The sequence below is a fragment of the Crotalus tigris genome, unplaced genomic scaffold, assembly GCF_016545835.1.
Source record: "Crotalus tigris isolate CLP2741 ecotype Arizona unplaced genomic scaffold, ASM1654583v1 scf7180000017790.654992, whole genome shotgun sequence".
Taxonomy (NCBI): domain Eukaryota; kingdom Metazoa; phylum Chordata; class Lepidosauria; order Squamata; family Viperidae; genus Crotalus; species Crotalus tigris.
Genome location: NW_024096637.1, coordinates 581,710 through 595,313, shown reverse-complemented (window position 1 = coordinate 595,313; position 13,604 = coordinate 581,710). Strand labels below are relative to the sequence as shown.

The 13,604-nt window shown below is 34.3% G+C and overlaps 1 protein-coding gene across 2 annotated transcripts in view; it reads left to right on the top strand.

Moving 5' to 3' along the window:
* The window catches only part of RAB3GAP1 (RAB3 GTPase activating protein catalytic subunit 1), a 29,772-nt gene that overhangs the window by 2,067 nt on the left and 14,101 nt on the right, over nucleotides 1–13,604 (top strand). For both annotated transcript variants that reach the window (XM_039342364.1, XM_039342365.1), the window contains exons 3-12: nucleotides 1,987–2,062; nucleotides 4,178–4,310; nucleotides 5,013–5,091; nucleotides 5,385–5,504; nucleotides 5,926–6,091; nucleotides 7,132–7,231; nucleotides 9,922–10,003; nucleotides 10,814–10,882; nucleotides 12,029–12,102; nucleotides 13,466–13,558. In XM_039342364.1, coding sequence (XP_039198298.1) covers nucleotides 1,987–2,062; nucleotides 4,178–4,310; nucleotides 5,013–5,091; nucleotides 5,385–5,504; nucleotides 5,926–6,091; nucleotides 7,132–7,231; nucleotides 9,922–10,003; nucleotides 10,814–10,882; nucleotides 12,029–12,102; nucleotides 13,466–13,558 — 992 coding nt within the window. The remainder of the gene's footprint in view (nucleotides 1–1,986; nucleotides 2,063–4,177; nucleotides 4,311–5,012; nucleotides 5,092–5,384; nucleotides 5,505–5,925; nucleotides 6,092–7,131; nucleotides 7,232–9,921; nucleotides 10,004–10,813; nucleotides 10,883–12,028; nucleotides 12,103–13,465; nucleotides 13,559–13,604) is intronic.

The following is a 13,604-nucleotide window of genomic DNA, read 5'->3' as shown; positions in this document are numbered from 1 at the left end:
AAGGCTGTTGTTTTGTTAGGTCAGTGCTGTGATAGAGAATTGTTCCTTTTGTGGGTTCTATCAGGTTCCTTGCTTAAGGGATGTGACTCAGTATATATAGAATATAACGTCTAATATTACAGGGTGAAAATATGAATTATCTTTACTAATTACACAAGTGTTATTAATAGTTTCTATTTAAGAACCTGTTTCAACATTTGTGTAAGGATGCTCCAAAATTATGGTATATTAAGCATAAATGTGATTTATTGGAAGTATTCATCTGTTAATTCTGAGTATGCTTTTTTAGAAATAAATTCCATTACACACTCAATGGAACATATTTTGTAAGGTATTAATAGGAAAATTAATCAAGTTGGTATCTCAGTGCAATAGTATTTTATGCACGCTATTGTTTTTATTCAAGGCAAGGAAGAGGAATATGCATAGGAATATTTACGTATTAATTAAAATAATATGGAAAATGAACAGGGCAAGGTGCTAACATAACCATTATGTACCATACATGTTATGATTTCAAGCTCTATTCTCTCTATCAGATCAAGCTGTGATCTTTAGCAAATCAAGTAGATGAAAATGAGTCTTAACAGAGGATGCAATAGCTACACAACTTGCAAAATAATCTGCCCATCAGTTTGGCTAAACTGAATGTAAAACATCTGTTTTTGATGAATTCATATCATTATTAGGATCAGATTCACCATTTCAAAGTATAGGTAGTCCTTGATTTAAAGCCATTCATTTAATGATTGTTTGAAGTTACAATGGAACTGAAAACAATGACTTACAACTATTTTTTACACTTACGACCGTGCAGCAACTCTGTGGTTACATGATCAAAATTGGAGTGCTTTGTAATTGACGTGTATTTATGATGGTTGCACTGTCCCTGGGCATGTGATCACCATTTGTAACCTTTCCAGCCAGCGTCCGACAAACAGAGTCAATGGGGAAAGTCAGATTTGCTTAATGACAGTATAATTCACTTAACAACTGCAGTGATTTGGTTAACAACTCTGCCAAAAAGATTGTAAAATGGGGCAAAACTCACTTAACAATTGCTTTACTTAACATGGGAAATTTGGGGCTGAATAGTGGGTTGTAAGTTGAGGACCACTTGTCCTCCTTGGGTCAGCACTACTTTTGACTTCCTTGTTTATTAACTTGTGTTGAGTTATGCTTGTACCTGGATTGCCAATTCAGGATAATGACATTTACGTTTAATGCTTTATGTGATATTGCCCTGATAATATTTGATTCTTTAATACATTTTTTTTTGTAAATTATATCTGCCAGTTAAGCCTTTTTTTCTGAATATGATCAATTGTGGATCTAAATAGGACTTTGAGATGATTCCTGATCTTTGGAATTATTAAATTAGTTTGAAAGGCTCTAGGTCTGATAAATGGTTTGTGTAAAAAATTGTCTTGATCTTTTTGCAATCCACTATTTCAGTGATGGTGAACCTTTTAGAGACCGAGTGCCCAAACTGCAACCCAAAACCCACTTATGCATCGTTGGGTGCCGGGTGAATGTGGCCCATTGGGTGGGCCTGGCTGCAATGGTAACGGCAGACTGGGGTGGGACTAAAAAGTTCAATCAATCAATGCCAACTTTGCAAGATTTTTTTTCCCCACGAGAAGTTGAAATTGACTGATTGATTGAACCTTTTTTTTTTTTTTTTTTTTTGCACACGGCAGCGGAGGCCTAAAGCGAAAAGGTTTTATAAAACCCAGCTGAAGGCCTAGGACTGGGGCGACGACACTTATGCCCACAGAGAGCGCTCTGAGTGCAGCCTCTGGCACCCGTGCCATAGGTTCACTATCGCTGCACTATTTGATCATTGTTGATTTAAACTTCGGAAAAATGTGTTAAAATATGAATTTTCCTTTATGTTAAGCAAAAAGGCAAGTATGTTGTTGAATTATGTTTATTTTTAGAAAAATGGATTACAATACTAATGATTTTCAAACATTTTCTCATTAGATTTATTTCCAGAGTTGAAGAAGTTTTGAATGACTGGAAACTTATTAACATTTCTTCAGGCGAACCTTTAGAAAAGGTAAGAATGTTTGCTTCTCAATTATTTAGAGGCCAATGCAAACATAAGAAAAAGTAAGACACAGTGAGTCAACATGTGAAAATTCAGTGTGGCCTTGATCTAAATTACCAAATAATTTAAATTGCTAGCAGGGAGGGTCACATTAATTATTTGATTATTTAAATATGTATTCACTAATTAGGAGGATTCTGTGACCATTTTTAGTAAAAGGACACTGTCGTTTCACATAATCTGAACATATTTTTTTATTATTGAACGATATAAATGTCACATTTATAAGGTACATGCCCTATAAAGCAATTATTTCATGGGTTTTTTTCAGATTCATTAAACACAAAAAATGAAATATTCTTAAATGTCAAGCAAGTAAATGCAAACTTGTGAAGTCATTAGGAATGGAATGAGTTCTAGCTCAATTAATTGTTCTGAATGTTTGGAAGAGTTATACAAGGAGAATTGGAATAATCAGCTCTTAAATTATATTAATCTTTTTAGTTCTCATTAGCTTCAGAAACAATATAGAATAAGGTTCCATCCAAAAAAGGTGCCGGAACTCCGTTCTGGGTGTTCTATGAGAAAAAAAGCTCTGGAATGCACTTTGGAATTTGCTACATTAGTTATAAATGTTTTTAATATAAAACAAATTTTAGCCAATTTACAAGAAATTTAAAATGGTGGTGAATGTAGTTTTCATGTGTATTTATACATTTTATACAAACTATACAGAGTTTGACAAACATTTTATAGTTCTGATATTGAATATATTACAATAGAGGAAGAAAACATTCTTCTATAGCAGCAGAAAATTGGGTTACTACTGTGTTTCTGAATCCAAGGTTTCAGTGATTCAGCTCACTGATGTGACTTTTTTTTAAGAGAGTCATCAACAAAGTGGATGGATCAAGTAGTGTTTGTTGCTGTTACTTGTAAATATTTAGTAAAATATTTGTCCATTTATATAATTAATAAATGGAAATTCTTCTGCTGATACATAAGTAGATATGATGGAATAATTATCAACATTTCTCCATCAAGACTTGGGATAATTTCCTCCTGAATTATTTATACATATCTCAGTTTCTTTTTTTTATATTTTATCCAAAAATCTCTGCGTAGGATCTCCTACACTGGGTAGTGTGTATTGTACTAAAGTTTACTAAATTATGTTGATGAGGTACTGTATCAAAAATTTCTTAAGACTTAAGGATTTAAACAAGTCTTTAATTGCCTCTTGCTATATTCTACATATTTTCCTTGTATAGATTTATTTTTGTAAAATATTACTTGTTTTGTTTAGCTGCATAAACTGGCATAATGTAATAATATTTTCATTCAAATGATAATTTGAAAAGTCCATTATAAGTTTCAAACAAGCAAGTCAGTCTTCAAGAAGAAAAAAAATGTATAAAAATATTTACTCATCTCAAGGTCCTGCATATTCAAAGAAAATGCAGTTATCTCACTGATGCTTCAACAAGCATATCTTATATTTTTTGGCTGCATCATTGTGCGTTTCTTTGGCATTTAGTTTCATTTTTGCAAGTTAGAAAAAGATTCTATGTAAATAGATAATACTAATTCTATTCGGACTGCAGAAATATTTTCAACTTGTTTCATTTTCAGTTCCTCTCTCCATCCACTTGCTTTTATATTCACACTGTTCTTCCCTTGTATTTTAAATTATTTCAGATTCTTTTCTTTTTCTTGACTTTTATAGGGAGATTAGTTGCCAGGATTTTAAAATTTGTATTTCATCTCCATAGTAGTAAGAGAATATGATTATATTTGTTCATTATGTCTTTGGAGTGTGATCATTTTTATGAAACATCTTAAGAAAAGGTATTTATTTTTAAAGTCATTGATTTATATCTACTTTGATTTAAAATGAAACAAAAGTACTAATTAATAGGCTAGGAACATGAGCCAATAGTGGATGAAATAAATGAAATTATATTTCTATTTTGTTAGATTTTGCAGAATTTTTATAGAAATGAATATATTTATAAAAAAATTTGTGGGGGGGTAGCAGTAGATTTTTACTATGGTATTTCCTATGAAATGTGATTAAAGGTATTTCAGATAACTTCTGATCACACAATTATGTCTGATATATAGGGTGTATATACCACTGAAATATGGGAAGAGAAAGCTGAAGAAATTACTTTTGCTGATTTTCGATTCTCTGTGACACATCATTATTTAGTCCAAAAATCAAGTGATAAAAATGCAAAAGATGAACTAGTAGAAGGTAGGTACATTTTCAGTTGCTCAAATAATCTTTTAGCTCATAGTATCTACTTTTTATATATTAAATTGATATGCTGCCTATCTCTCTCAAGTGACTCTGGGTAGCTCACAATATCACTTTTTAATGTGATACACTATGAAGTTATTACTTATAGACTGTCATACTCTGTAATAAATTACATATTTGAGAGCTTACTCATTAAAGGAGCATACAGATGTATGGTAACTTTTAAAAAGAAGGCATCAACTTCCATTTTCATTAGACTATTGAAGAGGCAAATATATAGCTTGATAAGGACTAATTTGGTGTAGTTTGGTACCAGTTTGAGCTAGCACAAAGTCAGCTGGATGATCTTGGGCCAGTTACTCTCAGCCTTATGAAGCAGTAATGGCAAACCACTTCCAAAATCTTGCCAGAAAAATGCAAGGACTTGTCCAGGGACTGACTGACCTAAAGGACCCAAAATCAAAACCAAAGATTAATATGCTTATTTTTTTTATTTAGTAATTGTGAAAGTGTATTGAAGAGGACAGTTAGTACTTACAGTTGTAAAACAATTAAATCGATTAATGTCTTATTACATTTAATTGTTCATTTAATTGGATTAAAAATCAAATTACCCACCTTGGCTATTTAATCAGAATCTTTTTTTCGGTTGAAACCTTAAAAGACTTAATGGTTTCATCTTTAATGATTTAACAGATGCTCTTCCTGTTGCTATGCAAGATCTTCTATGCATGAACAATGATTTCCCTCCTAGAGCTCACTGTCTAGTAAGATGGTATGTCTGTCATTTAAAATCTTACATTTTAACTGAAGAAATTATTGTAAGAATTTTTTTTCCTTATGATTAAATAATACATTTCATAAGACTATAATTGTTTATGTCATAAAATGCAAGATATCAAAAAGAATAGTGTTAACATATTGGTTTTGTCTGATGTTAGATCATGTTCAATCTTTAGTGGGGCTTAGCAGAGGGACCGTTGTTATATTTAAGTAATAGAGATAGATGCATTTTAATCCTCTTACTTTTTGAAATCTACATTTAGTGGAATATTTCATTTGTTCCAGGTATGGCTTGCGTGAACTTGTAGTTATTGCACCAGCAACAAACATTGAGGCAGTTCTTAGCGAATCCAAATGTAATCTCCTTCTGAGTTCAGTTTCTATTGCGTTGGGCAACACAGGCTGGTAAGTAAAGTTTTACCAGTAGAAGAGAATATTTGTAGCTCTGGGCTGAATTGTGGAGTCTTTGCTGCTCCCTGAGTTTGGTTGTTTTTGTGCAGATGTTTCATTATCCAGCTAAATAATATCTTCAGCACTGGAAGGAAATGGAGCTCGATCTCTATATACAGTGGTAAGGTTAAGTGCTATAACCCTGCATTATCTTTGTTAGTAGCAAAGTAGGTGCACATGAAGAACCTTGTTTTACTAGCTTGCAGAAATGAGACAAGATGCTAACAACAAGCAAAAAATAGAAATTACATAAAGTTGCTTCTTTGCTGAGTTTTCAGTGTGGTTTTTCCTCAAATTCTACACTAGTGATTTTAATCAGTCTGGTCCTCCAAGGATACAATCATCTTTATTGGAAAACATTTTCAATATTTTTCAGCCAGGTGCCGATATTTGTGCAAATTCATCACAGAAGCCGGAAGATGTACGTTGGGGAGTGTCAAGGTCCTGGAGTCAGAACTGACTTTGAAATGGTTCATCTTCGCAAAGTACCCAGTCAGTACAGTCACTTATCTGGATTGTTGGACATCTTCAAATCTAAGATTGTGAGTATAGTTTGTGTATAGACACGGTAGGCGCGTGAAGATATGTCCCAAATGATTTCCCCAAAAGTAGCAAGTGCAGCAAATCTTATGCTACTGTTAGTTCTCAACTCACAACCACAGAAGGGACCAGAAAACAAGTTAATTTTTGTGTTCACTAAGCGAGGCACCATGTGACTGTACCTGACTTTACAATCTTTTTTTTGCTATGGTCATTAACTGAGACATCACTTGACCACAACTTGCAACCTTCTGCCAACTTCCCTGTTGACTCTGCTTGTCAGAAGCCAAATAGGGAAGGTCAGAAATGATTTATCATGTGATTGCAGGATGCTGGAACGGTTGTAAGTGTGAGCTGATTGCTAAGTGCCTGGATCACTATGACGTGACCTCAAGGATGTGCAACGGTTGTAAATGCAAGGATCGATTGAACGTGACTTTTTCAGGACTGTAGTAGCTGAACAGTTGTTAAATGAATAGTCATTAAGCAAGGACTACCTGTATTTTGATTAGGCCACTTAAGGTGAGGTTACTCAAGAATGCCATGCAGATTAAACATTTTTGCAGATTGTGCAATATTCATGTACCATTTATAATTTATTCAGACTTTAGTTTTCCTTAGTTTTTATTCTTACTCTTTTTGATCTGATTAAATATGAAAAGCATAAGTAGGGGAAAGTTTCAAAATTTAAAGTTCTGCCTTTTCACTTCAACAGATGTACAGAATGATTAAAAATGACTTGTGTTGTTGTTTGTCACATATCCAAGGAAAGTCTTTCATCTCACAAATTATCGTTTCAAATACAATGCTCACAAGAGATACATTTTTTTGTGAACCAGTCTTAGTTTGAACTTTAAAGTCGTTCAGAAGGACATCGATAGAATTCAGCTAATTGCAAAAATTGTTCATATAAAATCTTGAAAATTTATCCTTTAGAAATATTTTTTTGTTATATTACCTGGGTTAAAACGAAAGATTAGGAATGCCGAATGTCTTGGACCTTGCGTTTTTTTGTGATTTTTCTTATTGGTATGTTTTCCAGGGCTGCCCGTTAACCCCACTACCTGCAATCAATATAAGTATTAGGCTGACATATATACTTCAAGACTGGCAGCAGTATTTCTGGCCTCAACAACCTCCAGGTAGGAAACTGGTTTATTTGTATTGTAATTTCGTGTTGTGGAATTTAGTACAAAAGTAGATCAGAACCCCCCCCCCCAAAAAAAACATGGAACAAGGATTCTTTTCCTCTTTTCCCTGTTCTGTTTATAGAACAAATAAAAGGTTAAAAAGGTTATAATATTAAATATTATATGACATCTGCTTTGAGGCTAGGGTAAGGGGGAAAAAAAGACTGGTTCCTCACTGTAAAACTCAATAGCAAAGAATACTTTTACTTTTGGGGTCCCTGGCTGTTTTCTTGCAGACATTTCATACCAAGCTAGGTAAATTAGGCATTGCACTGATGATGTTACTTAGTTTGGTAATGAAACGTCTGCAAGAAACTCGGGCAGCACCAAGGATTCCACAATTCACCCATCCACTACAAATATTCTCTTCTATAATTTTGTCTTTTTTTTTTTTGCAATCTTGATTATTAAATCCCCAAGTTTAAAATATAAAACAGATTCCAAATATTAGTGTCAAAATTCTAATAACTATGCCACAAATAAAAGAATTTCACAGCAGTAGAATTTTTTTTAAACTTAATAATGTCCTTCCGTTGATAGTAAGTAACAAGAAGGCTTTGCCTTTTAAGAGGTATTTCATTACCTGCTGCATCATATAATATAAATTCCCAAGGTCAACATAGTTAATAGCTTTCTGTCATGGATTCCTTGGCTGCTGCTGTTGTTAGAAGCAAGTTCATCACAGTTTTTACATTCTGTGACATACAGCCATACCATACCCGATCTACGTCTGTGTATATTATATATTGTGTAATTGGTTGAACTCTCAGCTGATTGAAACCTTGATTGACTGTATACCCTGCTGTCATCAGCTTCCATGGTAAACATTTTTAAACATCCACGGTTGACATTAAAAAAAAAACCTCAATAAGAATTAACAGCCTAAGCAAAGCTGAAGAGTTTAGCCTTCTCTGACTTGAATGTTTGTGGGCTTCAATTTCAATTTCATGTGGGAAATTTGAGGGATTAAAATCCACACGTCTGAAAAATTTTGGACAATGTCCCGAGGAAGCCTTTTTCTGATTTTCTCTATTGTGTTGAATCTATGTTAAGGAATTGTTTTAGACTTTTCTTCTGACTGCTGATACGTGAGCTTGATTTGCACATCGTAGATACTTCCCTATCACATGTTTTCACTGACTGTTATATGGCTTGGTTTAGGTCAGGGATCTTCAAACTTGGCCTTTTTATGATTTGTGGACTTCAACTCCCAGAATGCCTGGCTGAAGAATTCTGGGAGTTGAAGTCCACAAGTCATAAAAGGGCCAAGTTTGAAGACCCCGGTTTAGGTAAAGTGGGCTGATGCCTTTTTATGTGAACCAGTGCCATTTCAATCTTTTGGACAGGAATTTTAAACAGTGTCATTCAGACCCCATAGATAAAATTTTTATATCTTCTCTATTACTGTCTTATATTAAAAATAATAACAGTATACACAGGTAGTCCTTGACTTACAATCAGTCGCTCAACAACCATTTGAAGTTATGAAAGGGCCCCCAAAGCTAATTATGAGCTGTTCAAAGTTATGACGGCCACACACACACACACACAAACACACACACACACCCCTCTCATGCTCACATAACATTTTGGGTGCTTGGCAACTGGCTCCCCTGTATGGTCATTTGCAGTATTCCATAGTCATGTGGTCACAATTTATGATATTTTTAGCTTTTTGTGACATTTACTTCTGATTTCTGGCAAAAAAACACCTATCGGGCAAAATTGATTTGCTTAATGTCAACAAATTATTTCAATTATGCTCATAAGTTGAGGATTACCTGTAAAATGAAGCATTCATACATTATTACGTTAGCAGGCTATCACATGCATTGGCATTCCTCTTCATTCTTTGTAGTAGATTTAGTTGCTCAAGAACGTATTATACTGATACAGGTTGTCCTCAACTTACAACAATTCATTTAGTGACCGTTTGAAGTTACAACAGAACTGAAAAAAGTGACTTATGGCCATTTTTCGTCCTTAAAACCATTGCAGCATCCCCATGGTCACATGATCAAAATTCGGATGCTTGGCAACTAATTCATATTTACGATGTTTGAAGTATTCCAGGGTCCATGATCCCCTTTTGTGACCATCTGACAAGCAAAGTTAATGGGGAAGCCAGATTCACTTAATAACCATGTTACTAGCGTAACAACTACAGTGATTCACTTAACAACTATGGCAAGAAGGGTCATAAAATGGGGCAAAATTCACTTAAGAGCTGCCTCATCACAGAAATTTTGGGCTCAGTTAAGTCAAGGATTATCTGCACATATTTTTTGCTACCATCTCCGTAATTCTAATGATTGCAAACTGAAGAATCTGAACTTTTTTCAAGAAGAGGTTGTGTAGAAATTGTACGAAACCTTTTTTTTTATTTCTTCACCCCACTGTCCCTGATAAAAGATAGAAATGAAGCGGAAGATTAAACTTTTGTGTCTGAGATGGCTTGTTGTGGCAATGTCATCCTTTCTGCAGGTGATAGGAATTAGAATATTAAATATTTAATGTTGAATAATATAACAAAATATTTATAGATAGATTAGATAGATTAGATAGATAGATAGATAGATAGATAGATAGATAGATAGATAGATAGATAGATATACAAACATAACTATATGTTTTGCCAATAGATATAGATGCTTTAGTTGGAGGTGAAGTTGGAGGCGTAGAATTTGGAAAATTACCATTTGGTGCCTGTGAGGATCCTATTAGGTAAGAAGTTTTTTTTTATTATTATTTCAGAAGTCTTTTTAACAGAACTGTTGCTTATGCAACTAACATTGTGTGACATATAATAAGGTGTTTGATAAATCTCTGAATATGTAATTGCTGTCTGTGTATTAAAGTTACCAGATCTATGTCTTCTGTAAACTCCCTGTTAGAGAACACAATACAACAGTGGTATTATGGCAATGAATAGGCATGAGTACGTTCTCTTTAAAATTATTCAGTGAGCGATAGGAAAATATTGGGTCTCATAGGTATATTTAAAAAAAAAATAAACATTGGTATTTGTAAAACAATAAGTTTGGATTTCCATAGGCAGTTTAAAAACTGAACTATATAGCAGCCATTTGCTTATCTTTGCTACAACCAATGGGAATATGTCTTTTTTTGCAGTTCAGCCACTCTAGTGATGGACAGTCTTTTGGTACTAAAGACCATACGTAATAATTAGGGGGCTTGATAGGTGAGTGCAGTTGTGTCACACATAATGCAGGGATTTTGGTTCCCCCCTCCCCTCCTCAAGTTTGGGAGGGTTTTCTCTCCCTTATTTTCTTCCAAGTGATGCTAAGCGTGGTTTAGGCCTACATATCATTCTTTCCCAAAGTGATGCAAGATCTCACCATCAATTTCAGGCCATTTTTCATCATTGAATAGTTTTGGTCTTGAGGTAACCTTTCTTGCATATTAAGAGTTATCTCATTAGTCATTTCCTGTTTTTGCAGTTTGGATCTATGCCAATACCTGTTTTGTTATAATTTCAAAATTACTTACAAAAAGTAATGCTTCTCCTTCCAGTGAACTCCATTTAGCAGCTATATGGCCCCATTTAACAGAAGGCATAATTGTGGACAATGATGTTTATTCGTAAGTACATACTTCTTTCTGTTGGATTAGATTTTATAGTTCAGAACTCTGTTTTAATCAGACCTCTCCATTTCCCTCAGAATAAATATAATTAAAATTGTATTTAAATTTCCGATTCTATATAACAAGGCTTGCTATAGAACAGGGGTGTCAAACTCGCAAGGTCACGTGACGTGTTGCGACTTTTTTTTCCATTGCCGGCAATGGGGTGGGCGCGGTTTTGGCATGATGCATCCGGCCCACGGGCCGGCAGTTTGACACCCCCCTGCTATAGAATGAACATTATAGCAACGTTTGTAATTATATTAAGGTTGACTTTGCTAATGTGAATGTATATCTGCTTAATAAGAGACGCTGTTGAATCTATTCATTCTGGTTAAACTGCATTGTGCCGTTAACAGTTTTCTTATGTGAATATTGTTTTTTGTTTGTGAAAGAATCTAATGGAAACAAAGCAGGAAGCAGTGATCAGTAGTGATCTAACACCTGCATTAAAAACCTTGCTTAAAAGAAAACTTGCTGTACTTCAAGCAGTCTATTCTTGAATGACTTATATACCAACACAAAGTTCTTCCCAATATTTAGGAATTGTTTTTTCTTTTAGGAAAAGTTTGGCAGATGGCTGCTTTTAAAGTAACTGTTCTAAGAATTGAGCTAGCATCGCAAGAAAACTAGCATAGAGTGTGAGCTTTCCTATACCCTGGAATTAGGGAATGATTTCCAGGCGAGGCATCCCCTGGAAAGTAAAATCTACCAAGTTGCTACTCTAGAAGAAATTGAAACAGGAATGAAGACTCAAGAAACTCCTGGGAATGGCGGTTTGGGTCCTTTTGTTTACCATCCTGAGGGCCTCAAAAATCCACTACATACATTGAGACTAATATGCTAATTTGAATAATTAACATGGGGAATTTTTTCAGAAAATGCTCTAATTCAAAATTGTCTAAACAAGCCATTGCCCTTTTGAGATTGTAAAAACAACCCCGCTAGTCAAAAATGGCAGAGAGGGCCTACCTAAAAGAGGGGTTTATTTTATTTTGTCAGGATATGGTAAGATCATTATCAAAACTCAAAGTGTTTTTATTCAAACACTGCTTCTCAACGTTTGGGTGAAACAAAGTTAACATTTTTATTTTATTTTTAAAGAGACCTGGATCCTGCTCAAGCACCTCAGTGGTCTGTGAGAGTCAGAAAAGCTGATAATCCACAGTGCTTATTGAGTAAGTATTCCGGAGCTTTATTCTGTCCTCTTGCCTTTTTTTCTTTTAATTTATCTGGTATACAACAGTTCATTTAGTGCAGGGATAGGCAACCTTGGCTCTTTTATGATTTGTGGACTTCAATTCCCAGAATTCCTGAGCCAGCTTGGCTCAGTATGGAAACCTCTCCCTTTCCCCTTAGCATGGCTGGCTCAGGAATTCTGGGAGTTGAAGTCCACGAGTCATAAAAGACCCTGAGTTAGTGAATGTTGGAAGTTAACAACACCATTGAGAAAAGTGACTTATGACCATTGTTTACTTTTACAACTGTTGCAGCCATCCCCATGGTCATGTGATTAAAATTCAGACACTTTATAGCTGGCTCATATTTATGACAGTGGCAGTGTCCTGAGGTCGTGTGATTACCTTCTGCAACCTTCTAAGAAGCCAAGTCAATGGGGAAGCAAGATTCATTTAACAACCAGGTTACTAACTAGCTGCAGTGATTCACTTAACTGTGGCAGGAAAGGTTGTAACATGGCCAAAACTCACTTAACAATTGTCTCATTTAGCAATGGACATTTTGGATTCAATTGTCGTAAGCCGAGGACTACCTGTCTTACAGCAAGATATGAAGCTGACGTAGCATTATATGATACTGAAAAGTTCACGTAGGTTTTGTGGTAAAGAACGCAGTCAGAGCAATCTTTTATTTCTTTCCATATCTTAATAGTTAAAATATGTTTCTGTTTCAGAAAAAATAGCACTGGAATGTTTTGAATGTAAAATTTGGATTTTTTAAAAAAACTAACAATTTTATGGCTTCATTTGCCATACTTAAATATTTATATGTGTGTTTCAACTTCTGTGGTAGCAATAAATTATATGAATTCTTAATGGCACATATCTGATTTAGAAAGCTCTCTAAACTTCAAACAAGGCAATTTGTATCTTAATATTTAAATATTTAAATCTAAGTGAACTTGAACATACAACATAGCACATTCAGTTTATTATTGGACAGTTATATATTTTCCAATTAAAATGTGGGATTTGTGTTGACAGAGAAGACAAATAACTTGTATTTAGATTTATATAGTTAGCTATTCATGGTTAATTTTGAAATCCTATTTTTATTTATTTTAATTCTATTAGCACGATGTTTTTATATTTATGCTAGCATCTTAAATCCTAGTTACTCTTATAATATGAAATTTAAAGCCCTTCCAGTAGACCAATAGTTTAATTTTAGTACTGAATGTAAATTGCCAACTATAGGTCTGATAAAAGGGAATACTTTTTCTACTAAATCCCAATATTATTCACGTGGAGTATGCCTTCGTGGAAAACAGTAAAGTATCTGCATGACTAATTCCTCTTGCAGGTGATTTTGTTACAGAATTTTTCAAATTATGCCGTCGTAAAGAATCAACTGATGAGATTCTTGGAAAATCAGCATTTGAAGAAGAAGGGAAAGGTAAAATTCATAGTTTTTCCTGAAACTATCAAAAATTGGGACAGTT